This window comes from Tamandua tetradactyla, chromosome 9 (assembly GCF_023851605.1).
Source record: "Tamandua tetradactyla isolate mTamTet1 chromosome 9, mTamTet1.pri, whole genome shotgun sequence".
Taxonomy (NCBI): Eukaryota; Metazoa; Chordata; class Mammalia; order Pilosa; family Myrmecophagidae; genus Tamandua; species Tamandua tetradactyla.
This window is the reverse complement of record NC_135335.1, coordinates 40186030-40201157: the sequence shown is the minus strand read 5'-3', so window position 1 is coordinate 40201157 and position 15128 is coordinate 40186030. Positions and strand designations below refer to the sequence as shown.

The 15128-nt window shown below is 48.7% G+C and overlaps 1 protein-coding gene across 4 annotated transcripts in view; it reads right to left on the bottom strand.

Moving 5' to 3' along the window:
* Nucleotides 1-2597: 2597 nt before the first annotated feature.
* The window catches only part of SRGAP3 (SLIT-ROBO Rho GTPase activating protein 3), a 304458-nt gene continuing 291927 nt past the window's right edge, over nt 2598-15128 (bottom strand). For 3 of the 4 annotated variants that reach the window (XM_077116674.1, XM_077116670.1, XM_077116673.1), the window contains 4 exons: nt 13391-13571; nt 11533-11682; nt 9205-9532; nt 2598-5558 (listed from right to left, as the gene is read on the bottom strand). In XM_077116674.1, coding sequence (XP_076972789.1) covers nt 5145-5558; nt 9205-9532; nt 11533-11682; nt 13391-13571 — 1073 coding nt within the window. In that variant the 3' untranslated portion in view covers nt 2598-5144. The remainder of the gene's footprint in view (nt 5559-9204; nt 9533-11532; nt 11683-13390; nt 13572-15128) is intronic. The other variant, XM_077116671.1, reaches the window with a different exon arrangement.

Sequence of the window (15128 nt, the reverse complement as noted above, 5' to 3'; positions counted from 1 at the left end):
GTCCTTCTTGTAACCTTGGCCTTCGCCTCTTGAGCTCAAGGCCAAAGGACGTTTCAAGGGCAGCTACTATAGCCAGGAGGGCAGGACCCCACCCACCCACCTAGTCCCCTTGACCCCTGAGGCTACTTGCCCTGTCAAAAAGCCACCAGAGTGTGCTTGAGAAAAGTTAAGCTGTTTTTATTTCACAGGATAGCTCCACGTCAAACCAGCAGGCACCATCAGAATACGCGACAGAGGATCCAATCAGACACTCTACAGGACGGGCGTTTGGTCATAAGGTAGAGAAATGATATCCAGAAGAGGGCAACGCTTATCGTCACATGGGGACAGGCAACCAGCAATTTCCTAGGGTGGTTTCGGTTGGTTTTTCCTAATACAATTTGGGGAGGAAAGAAATCAAACAAAACAGAATAGACCAGCCACTCTGAAGCAATCAGAATCAAAACCTATTGCCAAACCATGTAAACAGTCACACTGTTGGGAACTAGAACCTGAACAGGACCTCTAGCCAGGATCTACTTCCGTCTAAGGAAGAAAAAGTGCACTCTGGTTGTTCTGGTTCAGGGAACAGAAGCTCCATTGTTTGCCTGGGGCAGTTCACAGAGAAGGAAGGGGTCACTACAGGGCAGCGATGGCCATTTGGCCAGTCCCAGAGGATGGGACAGGGGGCACACTGACGGATTAACCTCAGAGAAGCCAGGAAGACTCAGATCTGACAGCAAAGTCCTTTCTCTCTGCCCCACCAGGCAGCTTTGGGTGCGTGGGGAATTCTCTATATCACTGCCCAGAAGAGAGGAGACCCCAGAGAACCGGGGAAGTTGACGTGAAATGCCTGCCTGTGCTCTGCATAGCAGAAAATCAGCCAGGCCACACTTTGGCTCACCCCCTTCTGCCTTCTCCCCGCTGCTCCCCCTCCCCCCCCAGCCCAACAGGGCCCACTGCCATGGCTGTGAGCCAACCAGTCTTCTTTCTGGGTTTCTCAGGAGGAGGCATTTGCCCTAGTGTGGATCCATCTGGAAGTGTGAAAAGTTAGAACTAGAAAGACTGAGAGGAAGAACCACGACATGAGTCATTGTGGTTTCCCATCAGGCGTGCAGATGTGTACTGAGTACCACATGCCACCACGTTGTAGGCACACCCATGCCTCTTGAATGAGAAAGAAGTACACCCATCAAGGCACTACAAGGACCCCAACAGAGAGGGTAGCCCGTGTAAAGGCCCTTTCCCACACCAGCTCCCCTTTGTGTACCATAAACCAATCCTTCAAATGTTTTTAAGGCAGATCGCCGAACCGCTGCTTCCAACCAGTGGCCAAAGTGTGGCTCGAGTCCCCGCCTCTTCCCACTCCAGTTTCCTCACTGAGTATCAACCTTGCATCCCAGGGGAACTCATTTCTCTCCCGACCCCTGGTGACCTCAGAGAAAACACTCCCAAGTGTCATCCCCAAGCCCACAACTTCTCTCCAGTTGGAGGCTCTGGCCAGGGTTCAAAAGGCGCTTCAAGGTGAGAAATCGATAGCACTGGAAACAAGGAAAGGCAAGAAATTTTCACAGAATCCCACAGCTCAGAGCAGCTCTTTTAAGAGGAAAAGGGAATAAAGGGGGAAGTTGCGGGGAGTAGGGGAGGAAGCACGGCTTGTTCTCAATTTTATCAGAGAAAGGCTGGCCCCTGGAGGTCTTCAGTGAGCCATGGGACCCGGGAAACTGGACCAGGAGTTGTCTTTGGTCAGTTCTAAATGAATGTCTTGCTGGTTCATTCCTAAAATAGACTGAACATCAGTTACACATAAATACAAAAGGCTTGATTTCAGGGTAAGCCGAAGGTTAAGAAAAGAAATCATTCCGTGAAGCAACAGAAATGCCCGTTATCAACTAACCGATTGGTACAGCTTTCAGTAATGGTGATGAACAAGTAGGTAAACACCACTTCGCCTTGTACAACTGGTTATATTGAGGACTACTAACTAGGTTATTACATTTCCCCCCACACTCACTGTACACGTAGGTTTCTGGTATTTGTTTTTACATTGATCTATCTACTAGGTGCAAAGATTTGGTGAGTGGCATTGGCTATAATTTAACTGTAGCCTTTTAAAAAAAAATTACAGTTTCACATTTTAACAGTTACTTTCCAGCATTGAAGCAAATACAGCAATATATAGTGGACCAAAACAGGCAGGAGTCAGGAAGAGAAAGCCAGTGCCTGAGGAAGGCTGATGGGGTTGAATGCAGGTGAGGGCGGCTGAGACATGCATAGCACTTGATGCGGAAGTGGGGGGCAAAGGGGGGGAGTACTTTCCATTAGGTTCTGCTTCGAAGCTCTAATAGGGGGCTGGATGAGTGGGGATACGTCCGCCACCGTGTGTGAGCTTTCCTGAATGTGAAATCTTCAGCCGTGTCCCAATGGAAAAGCAGGTGCTTAAAGAAAACATTTAAGGCTCTGCCTTCATGCAATTTGGTGAAAGGCAGATCCACTTTCAGTAACGGAAAATAAAACTAATCAATTCAGAGAAAAAAATCCACATAGTCTTTCTGGTATTTTATATATTTATATATATACATATATATGTGTATATATATATACACACACACATATATATGTTAGGCAACAGATGTGTTGATTCTATTTTTTACTTTTCAGTTGGTAATCACGGCAGAGATTGTTATATTTTGCATGGGACACTATTGGATTTAAGGTCTGGGAGTATCTCAGGGGAAGAAATGAGAAGTCTTGATTCCTGGGTGAATGGCATAGCAACCTTGCAAATAAATATCTTTACTAGCCTGACACAGCCTTTCAGTTGTCTTTTAAATCTTGGACAAGTCACTGCACATTCCAAGGACTTGCTTTCCTAAGCTGTAAAATGGGGGTAATATCTTCAGATGCTCAAAGGCAGAGGGCTCCGAACTGGTTCTGAGGCCCTTGCATATTCAGGAGCTGCAAGGGAAGGGCTGGTCCTAGGCAAAACAACAAAGATCAAGTTTGTTATTTTTGTGCCCATTCTCAATTCTTCCCTTTACTATGTGGTCTCTAACCCTTCCGAACTAGATAGAATGACCAGGATTCCCACACACCCAGAGGTTAGTGATTTAATCCCCTTAGGGTCTTTCTTTTTAAAGAAGACCATTAGAGAGAGAAATATTTAATTCAATTGGTTGAAATGCTGATGGAATTTCAAGCATCAGTGGGGTCGCTCCATCTGTAGGGCTCTTATATCTTCAGGGCTCTCATTAAGCGGACAGGAGAATTCCATTGCCTGCTTCATTTCAAAAGGAATGTCCTGGCTAGTTTTTGAGCTATAAGACCTACGTTGCTAAAGATAATAAAAAGAGCAATAGGGCTTGTACAGTGCTTACCAATTACAAGCTGGCTCACTCACATCATCTTATTTTATCTTTATTAGCCTCATTTTATGGAGCGGGAAATTGAGGCCAAACAAGGTGGAGTGACATGCCCAAAGTCACACAGCTTCTAAGTGGAGGGGCTGGGACCTAAACACAAGACTTCCTGACTCCAAACTATAGTCGTGGAGACACATTCAGAGGCCTTAAGAGGAGAGAGAGAGATGAAGCTTGAGCACAGCAGGAAGGAGGCTCTTAGCTAGGCATGAAAGGGGAAGAAAAAGTGGTCCCATTAGGATTGGATGAGTCAGTGTTCTATTATCCAGAAACAGCCCATCTCTGGAAAACTGAAACAAGAGGTCAAAAGAGGAAGTAAAATGGAATCGAATACAAGCAACGCAGAAGGTCTTTTCCCCAGTCAAGAGGCAGAAGCCCTACTCATTTTAACTGAAGATCATACCCGCCCCCATTTCTATCACCATATTTTCTTCTGCATTAGATGCCCTGGAGGGGACCAAAGAAGGGGAAGCCAAGGGAGAGAGGGAGGTTATTTCACTTGCTGAAGCTCACCTGGCTGTGTTCGCTAGTAGAGAAAGTGCAAGCACTGCCCCTCCGTGCCCCTGGTCTGAGCTGGTCACTTCTGGCTCAGGCACGTCATGCAAAAGGCCAAAGGGCCACCCTGCCTGACTCTGAATTAAAGTGATGTGACTCAAAGCCTCCTCGCCTGTTCAGTTCCAAATCTGACACAGTATAATTAGTAGAAAAAGGAAAAGAAAAAAATTAAATATTTTGAAATGGCATAAGTTAAACCTCTATAGTTACCACAGATTTATTTCTATAGCGTTTCTAGGTTTTGAAGTTTTCCACACCACTGTATTTTTTTTTCCTTTTTCCCAACCACACATAATACTGTGCTATGATGGAACTTAGGTTCTCATTATCCCCCTTTCCTACGTACGAGCATAAGGGTTTCGTGGTCGGAGTGTTTCTCGCCAACTGCTTCCCCTGCCTTAGGGTTTACAGTTGGCCCTTAGCCTCTGAGTGGGAGGGCAGGGTCTCTGGGACTGAAGGGGTTTTCCGTGAAGGGTTTCCCACCTCTAGGGGAAGGGTTTCCCACCTCTAGGAGCTGCCTGTTTTCCGTACCCCCTGCCCCACCCTTCCTTTAGGGGCAGACTGCTCTGGAAGGCCACAACTTCTGGAGACACTAGGAAATTGTTTTCGTTTTGTTTTCTGCAGGTTAGTGGTGTATTGCTTCATCCGCAGTTATTGTGGGCCTCTAAGTTCTCCCAGAAAAGTCCCTGCAAATCCCACCAAATAACTCAGCGGGAGATGTTTGGTGGCATGGGTCTGAGGTAAATCTAAGTTTCATAAAAAGAAAAAGGAGATACTATATACATTTAGTATGTGTGTGTCCAGATCTAGTATATGTATATAGATGCATAAATATATATATATATACACACACCTACAGACACATACATACATATGTATGTGCATCCACACATATACACACACATATATATGTATGCAGAGAGAGTAATTTTCCAGTGATGAGATGCGGGCGATGCCTTTCCACGTTTCGCCACCATCGTAGAGAGCGCTCTCCCCGGGTGTCTATCCGCACGCGAGGTCTGCTGGATTCACGTGGCTGCATCTGCATGGGAGCTGCAGGAAGGTCCGCCGTAGGCCTGGGCCCTGGGCAGACAGCCCCTCCCTCTCTATTAGGCTAGGGTCTCCGGGGAGAAGGTGGAGGCCACGGCGGCCCACGCGGGGCCACGGCGGTGCCACCCCCCGTCCTGCAGGTCACATGGTGCCCGACTTGTCCGCCGCGCTGTTGGGGAACACCTTCTCGGTGGGCGTCACGGCCGGGCTGCCTACGCCCGAGCTGCTGCTGCTGCTGGATCGGTGCTGGACCACTGGCCTCACGGGCCGCACGGGGGGTGGGCGCAGCTGGGCGCCGGCCAGGCGGGCGGACAGGGCCGGCTTGAAGGTGGTCATCATCTCGGTGGAGGAGCTGCTGCTGCGGCGCATGGCGGCCTCCGGGTCGCGGATGACGATGGTGTGCAGAGGGCTGGCCGGCTCTGAGCTGGCGGGGCCTGGCGGGTTCTTCAGGGGCTCCAGGGTGTCCAGCACCACATCGGGCGCCTGCTTGACCGTGTTCTGCCTCTCGAGTTCCCGCAGCTCGTGCAGAGCTGTGCTCATGGTCTTCTCGATGTCCTGGGAACAGAGAGAGTTCAGGTCAGCACAGCTGGGGTGGGGGGGCGGGGCGCTTCCTGGAGGGGATTCCCCAGGAGCCTCGGGTGGGGATGCAGATCGAAGCCCCGGGTGGTCACGGACCAAGTGGGATACTGAGTGCGAGAGTCACCTGCACCAGGAAGTGGACAGACTTCAGAAGGGAGGGCGGAAGTCAGACATGGGTTCAAATCCTGACCTTACCACTAAGTTACTGTGTGGCCTTCACGGAGTTACTTGACCTCTCTGAGACTTAGAGTCCTAATTTCTAAAGGGCAGGTAGGTACAGTGCCGAACTCAGGGGCTTGCTGCATGTGCTAAATAACACGGTCCCTGTGAAGAGCTTGGAATGGCACTGTGTATATCATAAGTACTCAAAAATAATGCTAGTCGCAATAGTGATAATGGCTGCTGCTGAGCCCCAGCTAGTCCTTTCCACAAATTAATTTCATTCTCACCCTCTTATAAGGTAGTTGCTACCATTATTCTGATCCCACACTTCAGGGTGAGTCACTTGCCCAAGGTCACGATGCCCAAGTGTGAACCCCAGCAGTCTGGCTCCAGAGCCCACGTCCCTAACAATCACTGTTTTGTTTTGTTTTTAAACCCTTGCCCATAGAAAAAGCACTTGGAGGTTATATCAGAATGTTCATGCTAATCACCACTGGGGGGATTGCTACTTTCTTCTCCGTATTCATTAATCAGAAAATTTCATTTAAAAAATGTAAATAAAAAGCGACAAAAATCCTTGTCTGCTTATGTAACACTCAGGTAATATTTAAGAGCTCACCAGTACAGAGACCTTTGAAACGACAAAGAGAGTGCCCAGGGTCTCCGGAGGGGACACGGGGGCTAGAAGTCAGCATTCATCCAGGAGCCACTGGCAGGGCAAAGGGCCCTGGATTTTTGAGTGAAAAGATGCCTCTGCCGTGTTGTGTGTGACCTCGGGCAAGCTCGCCACTCTGAACCTCCCTTCATTCTTCTGTTGAAAGCTCACATTTACTGTGATGACAGAATGAGATAATGGACCTGATGAAGCCTGGTACACTGGCGGACAGTGGTGTTCGAAGTCCTTGGTTGACATTGGACCTCACAGAGACCCGCACACATCAGATGGGCAGAGGGGGCACTGCTGAGGCTCAAGACCTCGTGAGTTGGATGAGCGGGATTTTGGAGCTGCTCAGGCCACTTGTTACCTTCCCTCCTTCTCGGGTCCATAGGGGACCTCCCGCCTGCCCAGTGCCCCCACTGTCAGGATGCCCTATTCTTTCTTACCTCACTGTCCCAGCTTATCCTTCTGGCTCTGTTAAGGAGCCACTGAACTCCGATTAAGGACTCAATTTAGTTTTCATGCTTCCCCGTAGCACGTTATGCCTTGCCATTTAACACTGGTGATTTGAAGGAGCCCTTTGTGCCTTAATCAAAAGGGTCAGAGCTGAGAACGTCAACAGGTGAAGTGTATTATCACCCCTCTCCCAGCGCTACCCCCCCCCCCCCCAGTTCCAGCCCAGCAGAGTGGGAACCAGAAAGACAGGAAGCTCAGAGGAGCAGCAGCTGAGTTGTTTAGGCGTGAGCCTCGCATTAGTCTCGCGGGGATGCCGTGAGCCTCCGGAGGGGAGACAGGGAGAGGTGCTGGGGAGGGGTGGGCAGGGCTGGGGAGCGGAGGGCTGTCCACCTCCTCCCAAATTAGAGCTGCACGATAGAACTTCCTAATTTTGTTGGCAGGGTTGCAAATTCCCCAAACAGCCTCTTGAACTGGGTTTGATGCTAAATGCTAAAGGACATTTTGAGACCGGAGAATTTGGGGTAAATTCTAGCTTTCTGCTACTTGGGATTCTCCAGGCCACGGCTTCCTTTTGTAGCCTGCACAATCAAGAGCTGATGGTAAATAACCCAGCTGAGCAGGCCGGAGCTGTCCGGCACCCTCTTTTGGCTCCTGACATGTTTTCTTGTTTTACCTGTCTGTGCTAGGAGCCCTTGAATGGCAGATATCAAATTAGAGAGTGTGTAAATATCTTTGCATACCAAAAAGCATATAGGCAGTCTTCAAAGTGTGTTCTTGGGGCTGCTTCTGCAAAATTCTCTGTGAATTAAGGTCCAATAAGTGTGGGAGATGGGGCATGTGTCCTGTTCTCTCTTTTGGAGAATCACAGCCCATATCAACCTATCTAAATTTCCTAGAGAGTCTTGCAGATGAAGTCAAACCAGCATTCCCCACATTTCCTTGACCACAAAACACTTTTTGCCCCATGAACATCCCCGGAAACTAGTTCTGCTGTAGGATCTCCTTTTGGAAACCCTGTCCTAGCCTGCGTTGTGATTCTTTGTGTCAAGGCTCTGGGCCAGGCGTCGGGCAGCCCCCACCACCGCACTATGGCCCTCAGAGGGTGCTTCCAGAGGGCAGTGGGTGCTCAAAGGACGTCTCTAGGAATATGGCCTTCGCGCATGGAGCTGCCGGCCTCCTCTGCTGGGCACAGTCCAAGCACTAGTCTTCAGGGACATGAGGAAACGGTACCAGGCTAGAACCTACGGGCACCAGATGTCTTAGTTCCTGGGTGAATTGTTTCTGAGTTGGGGATTTCCTTGGAAAATTCCTGACCTCCTCCACAGCATAGCCTACCTCGCAACCTTTTCTCTCCCATTTTTCAATAAGGATTCAAATGCCACTTTCCGCAAATCTAATTCTCACAGCCCAGAAGGGAGCTGGCTGTCTCTCCTACCTTAAATGGGATGTAACATTGGAAAGGGGGTACATAATGGGTACCCACCCCAAATTCCAGAGGGGCGAAGAATGGAAACTTTTGGAAACATGATAGGACTGTCAAAAATACATGAAACCCTAGGGGCAAATTGTTAAGCAAGTCACAGTTCTATTTGTTTGGCAAGTGTAAAAGTCACTGACTTCTCATTGATGAAGAAAAAACTTTTAAAACCCCAAGAATTTGGAAGAGCCTGGAACAGTCTTCCCTTCCAGCCTCAGTTATTTAGGCCTGCCCATCCTTTGCATCTCAGCTCATGCACTCTCTCTCAGGGAAAGTCTCTCCCTGCCTAGGTGCATACCCCATATTTTAGGCTCTCAAAATACTATGTTCTGTTCTTTCAACCTGACACAGCTGCCATTTCATGGCTGTGTGTTTTTTGATTGGCGTTTCTCTCTTCTCTAAACTGTAAACTTCATGTGGGCAGGGGCTGGTTGTGCTTTAGTCCCCACTGTACTCTTAAGTCCTCGCTCAATGATTGCTGCATTACAGATGTGCCATCAATGTTTGACAACAAATGAATGAACAAATGAACACACAGATGAATGAATGACCTCAATCATCCCATCTTGTGTCCAGACCTGTCATCACCATATCCCAGGAATCTGGCCTTCCTCCAGGGGATTCCTGCCCTCTCCAGACTCGACGGCTGGGGGTCTTCAGCTTTTATGGAAACGCTAGCTGATGGGACCAGCTCCTGCTCCCCCAGGCAAGCCCAGCAAGGGGAACAGAGGCTGCCACATTGTCTTTTGCTCTGCCTTAGTCTTGAGCCTGGCGTGAAGGCCAAGGTAGCTCCCCAATACAAGCATTCCCACCCTACTGCCCTTCTGGGGGTCTCGGCTAGCCCCGCCTGCCATCCAGCTGGCCCTTACTTCTGCCAGGGCCTCAGCCTCCAGGGACTTGTGGTCCCCCAGGCTGCTGTGCCTGGTGGAGCCGCATGCTGGCCTCATCGAGTGCCCTTCGGAGAGCGCCTTCTTGTCGGGGTAGTTGATGCTGCCGGCGCTCCCGAACGTCGCCATCCTCCGCTTCTCGGGGCTCTCGATCCTCCCCCGGGTGAGGGGGATTTTGTGGGGGCTGCTGGGGCAGGCGGCGGCCCGGGGTGGCGTGTCTATGCTGGGGCCCAGGCCCCGGGGCGGGCTGTGTGTGTCGCCCCCGCTTCGGCGCCTGGGGATGGCCGCTCCATCAGATCGTAACCGCACTCTGCAAAGGAGCCAGGGGGCAGGGGGCATGGGGCAGAGGTCAACCCTGGCAGGTCTCAGAACAGATCAACCAACCCCCATGCCATGCACTACACACTAGTCTGGGCAGTAGGTATAGTAAAGCCTCATTCAGTCAGACTCGTCAATTCTGCAAGGAAAGGGCTGCCTCGGCAAATGCTCAGCTGCAGGGGCAAGAAATTTGGAGCCTTTTGCTTACAAGATGCAGACAGTAGAGGTGCCGATTACAAAATGAATCTGGTCTACAGGTTAAGTCAAGGCCAGTAGGATTTCAACCTGAGAAGGCTTGCTGATGCTTTTGGCTCATGCTACACCTGTAAACAGTTCGGACATTTCCATGATTCCGATGAAGTGCTAACTGGTCTGAAGCGCTGAGGCTTGACTGTACCAAAAAGTTACCAGCTCCCTCCAAGCACAGGAGGAGCCCCTGGGAATTGAACACAGTCCAGTATTGTCATCCACCCCCAGCACAAGGCTATTTCTGAGGCTTTGTTGGAACTTGGATATCCAGTCATTTGACGTTGACAGTTCCATCACTGGAGGCCCCCTTCATGCATTTGGATTCCTTTCACACCCCACAGAGGCTCTAAGGTGGTGAAAAGGGGACTAGAATGTGTTCTAAGAGGGCGAGGCCTGTCTCGTCTCTGTCACATGCTTCCCTTGTGTCCTCTTTGAGATCCGCTTTCTTAATCCATTAAATGGGGCTATTACTCCTTGCCCACCTTAATTGTAAGCTTCAGTAGGTGTTAAAGCATCTTGAAGAGAAAATGTTCTACATACAGCAGAACCTGCTATAGCCTACGGATTTCATAAGAGATCCAGAGGCACTGGGGAGGAGAGGCCAGAGGGGGTGAGGGGTGGGGAAGGAGGGACCTGTGTTGGGAATCGAGTGTGACTTGGGGACCACATTCAACATGGCCACCAGCCAAGCTAAGCAGCGCCTGCGGGTAGCCCACCAGGACTAAAGCATAGGTGTCAGAAAGCAAGAGAGACTGAAAAAGAAAAGAAGAAGAAAAGGAGATGAGAGAAGGAAGCGAGAGAGAAAATAAGAAGCAGGAGGAGATATTGTCCTCCTAAAGTCAATGGACCATGACTTTTTTACCTACCTACCCCAGTTCTCCACTCTCCCCCAGATTCCATCATCAGTGACAGAGCCCTGAACTGCTGGCTGTACTGAATAGAATGTGCCAAAAAAAAGGCATTGGGACCTCTGTTGAAATAAACTCATGGGCTTATCAGCAAGTACCATTCCATGGGGGGTGATCACATGACCTTGCCACTGGAAAATACACAGATTATGACAATTTCAGAATCAGACTGAGAAAGCAGTGAGAAATAATCAGCTTTTTTTTTACCTTTTTTTTTTTTTTTTTTTTTGGTAACAACCACATACTTTGGATTAAACCTGTAGTCAGAAGGAAGTGCACAGCTCCTTGCCTGGCAGAAAGGTCATGTGATACAGCCCAGCCCACCCACGGGAGTGAAGACATTGGCAAATATGTTCCTACCAAATAAGCGGGTGGAGTTGAGTATCAATTTTCCCCACAGTGTGAGTGGGTGTAAGTTTTCTGTTTACATAGTGCATTTCAGGGCATTTGTGAGTTTTAAAATTTTAAATATAACAACTCAGGTCTTCAACAGAAAGTGGGAGGAAGTGCTGAAACTGGAGAGAGGTAGGAAAAATACTTGCCAATTTGTAACTCTCTCTTTCTTCTTCTTTTTATTTTTTAAATAAAACCACTGAGCTGCCAACATGTGTCTTTCCTCCTCCTCCTCCAGCCCTCTCCCCAGAGGTGAGCTCCTTTGATCCCAGATAGCCTGGGCCAAAGCCAACCAGCACACCCAGCTGTGCCCAATATCACATCATGTGGGGGAAATAAGGGGTCCTCCTCCTTCCCTTCCTGACCCTGGCTTCTCCCGAATTCCCAAATCAGACATGAACATGTTCCATGGCCCTAGCAGGAATGATGAAACCATGCCTACCGGCCCATCACCCCCCCAAAGCTGTAATCCGAGATGTGCTCCGTGGGAGACTGCAGGTCGTTCTTGGAGGAGGCCTTGTCATCCAACAGGGGCCCACTGCTGGCCTCGCTGTCAGCCTTTTGGCTCAGGCTGTCCGAGAAGGCATCATCCCTGGGGAGAAGGACAGACATTAATTGAGAAGGATAGACACGAATTGGAGGTGCATCAGAAAACCTGGGTGTACAGGGCTCCTGGAGACCTCTCTGAAGGGCTGAGTCTATTTGTGCCACAGCTCAGGACAAGTCCCCTGCCCACGCCATGCCTGGCCAGCAGGCATGCCCACAGCAATGCTCCTCAAGTTGGTTTCTCGAACAGGAGACCCTCTTCTATCCTACTGCCCCATGCCTACTGTGATGATTATGTCAACTTGGCCAAGTCATTGTGTCCAGTTGTCTGGTCACGCAAGCACTGACCCATCTGTTGCTGTGAGGAGATTTCATGGACTTAAATCATGACCATGTTGGTTGCATTCATGGCTGATTATATCTCCAGCTGGCTAGGGGAAGTGTTTCCTGCAATGAGTGACACTTAATCTAATCACCCAAAGGCTTTTAAGGAGAATTCAGAAGAGAGAATCTCTCTCTGCCTCAGCCAGCCAGGCTCTCTTGGGGAGGAACTTCATTGGAACTGCTAGCTCGTGGCCTGCCCTAAAGATTTTGGACTCTTGCATCCCCACAGTTGTGAGACACTTTTATAAATCTCATATTTGCAGATTATCTCCTGTTTCTCTAGAGAACCCTAATATACCTACTTTCTCCTTTTACCTCTTCTAGTTTGTTCTTCTCTCCCAGGCTGCTCCAGGCTAGGACTAGGCTAAATGCTGGAATGGGGAAATGGGGTCTGCAAGCAGAGCACTGGATACTGTCTACTGAGTCTCTGTGTGGCTCTGTGAGAAATGGTTTAGGGCTAAGCAAGGGAGGAAGGTGCCTGCATATTCACCTCTCACCCAGGCCTCTGGACAATTGCAAGGTGGCTCCAGCTTGCATGGATGTGCCCTGCCCATCTCTTTCCATGGTCCTCTCCCTTCTAGAGACCTGTCCCTGCCTTCAGGGGTCTAGGAACTTCAAATGGGCTGCCGAAGGTCCTCCCCCATGGCATTCCTCTCCAGGTTTGCCTGGCCTAGCCTTTTCTGTGACTTCAGACCTTCCCTCTCCCCTCAAAATTTATGCTTTCAGTCCCCCTCCCTTAAGGTCTAGCCTGGTAGCTGCTTCCTGATAAGTCAGTTCCATATGTAATTGGCAAGACCTCAGAAAATCATGTGAACAGGACCCTTCAGTGGCTTTCAAAGAAATGGAAGGTAGAGACATTCTAGGGCTTCTGGTAGAGCAAAGTATTTGAGAGGCATGAGTTTTTTAACCCCTGAAATTATCATTGAAAATAAGACTTCATTAACTCAAAACAAGAGAATCATTTCTGCCCTTCCCCTGAGAGAGCCACCACTGGTGTGGAGAATGGTGGGCAGTTGAGGAGGTGGTGGGCTGGCCACTAGCTTCAGGGAAGACCCAGGAGAATAGAGATGTGTGGCAAGGTCCACTGAACACTGAGAACCATGGCGGGTGAGGAAGGCTGTCCCATGAGTCATGAAGGGCAGCCAGGGGCAAGGGGTACCAAACACTATCTCTCTCTAAGATATGAGCAATTTGCTATTTAAGTGGATCACCATTTAAAGGGGAGTTAGAGATAACCCATTCTTAAAGAAAACCAAGTGTATTATACAAGGGAAAGTGAATATGGCATACAACCCAGAACCCCTTTCCTGTGCCCATTCCAGACATCACTAATCTACTACAGCATTCACAGAGATCTGACTCCTACTCACATGTCCTGTACAACTATGTACTGATGTGGGATGAGTCCGTCCACGCCATTGTGACGGCCCTCCCACCAGTCCTCCGAGGCGCGGTGGTACAGTAGCAGTGAGGCCCCCTTCTTGAAGGACAGCTCGCGGGGGGACCGTCCCATGTAGTCAAACTTGGCGATGGCCTCAATCTGCTCCACTTCTGGAAAGGAAGCAACAGAAGCAGTATCTATGAAGTCAGCAGTAGGACCATCTAGAAGCCTCTCTTGAAAGGCCCCGGCTTCTCTGGGGGAGGTTATGCAGCAAGCCTGGGGAAACCAGCTTGGGCTGGGATTAGGATGCCGAGGTCCTAGGATCGAATTCATCTCCAGTCTGTGATCTTGGATAAGCCATCTAACTTCTCTGGGCTTCAGTTCCCTAAAATGTAAATGGTAGCAGACAAACCATACCCTTATTTTCCACTGCCCTTCTTGGTCTCCAGTTTTTAATTCTTATTAAAACAACATTTTGAGAAATTTCTTTTTCTTCTATACCTTAACATAAGCTCCGTTTCCATTTTGACAGGAGCCTTTTCCCTCCTTGTCCACTTACAACACATTTTGTGGTCCTTAACTTCTGGGGAGGTCAAACTAATGGTGTTATGTGGATGTCCACCTGTGCAAAATGTTGTATACACATTTGAAGGGTTCCCAGATCTCTTCAAAGCTCATCTGTGGACTTAATTGAGGGCGGGGAGTGGGGGTGGAATGTTCTTTATTTGAGCCATAGCTCAAGCCCTTTGCACATGCACATTTATCTATTGAGCATCTACTCCCCATCAGTCAATGACAGCCACTGCTGGGCTGGCAATGAGCATAAGTGCCTTGAGGCAGTCCTACTGCCCAGTTGTCACCTCCTGACTATGTGACCTCAGGTAAGTTTCTTAACCTCCGAACACCTCAGTTGCCTTATCTGCAAGGTTTGTTATAAGGATTCAAAGATAATACATGAAAGTACATGGTAGTACAGACATCCACTAGGGATTAAGTCAACAGGCAGCTATCATGATTATGACTGTAACTCTTAATGACTTGAGCTTAAGCAGAAGGGCAAGACAAGAAATCTAAACTGCAGAGCATTGAAGTGGTTTGCCTGAGACCATAAAGTGGGTTATATTTGGGGAAGAGACTTTTGGGAAGAGAATGGTGGTTGTGCCCATGATTTATTTATTCTCTGTCATAGTTCATCTCCTGAGAGGTACCCATACAGGGTAGGAAACTGTGTGGGGATATTAATCTACTTATATCTTAAGGTAAAAAACGATTTTTAACATTATAAATAATATATGTATATGTTTTTTAAAAAGTTCTTATAGAACATAAGTGCAGTAAAAATGGACCTGTTCTCTCCAGCCCGCAAAGACCTTCCCTATGCCAATCTTCCCTGGCACTCACTGTCTGTTCATTCATCGTGGATTATTTTGTAACCACCCATCCATCCAGTCATCGAACCACCCACCTGTCCAACATGTAGCTGAGGTCAGAACACCTGGCTACACTGCTTTTTAGCTGTTTGACCGTGGATAACTTAATTGTCCTTTCTAAGCCTCGGTTTCCTCATCTGTAAAATGGAAATGATAATAATAGTACCTGTTTTATACAGTTGTTGTGAGGATTAAATGAGTTAATATATATATAAAAGGTGTTTGCAGCGGTGCCTGTCACAGTTAGCACTTCATAGGGTTTAGCTGTTATCAGAGCTGATGTACTTCTAAGGGTCA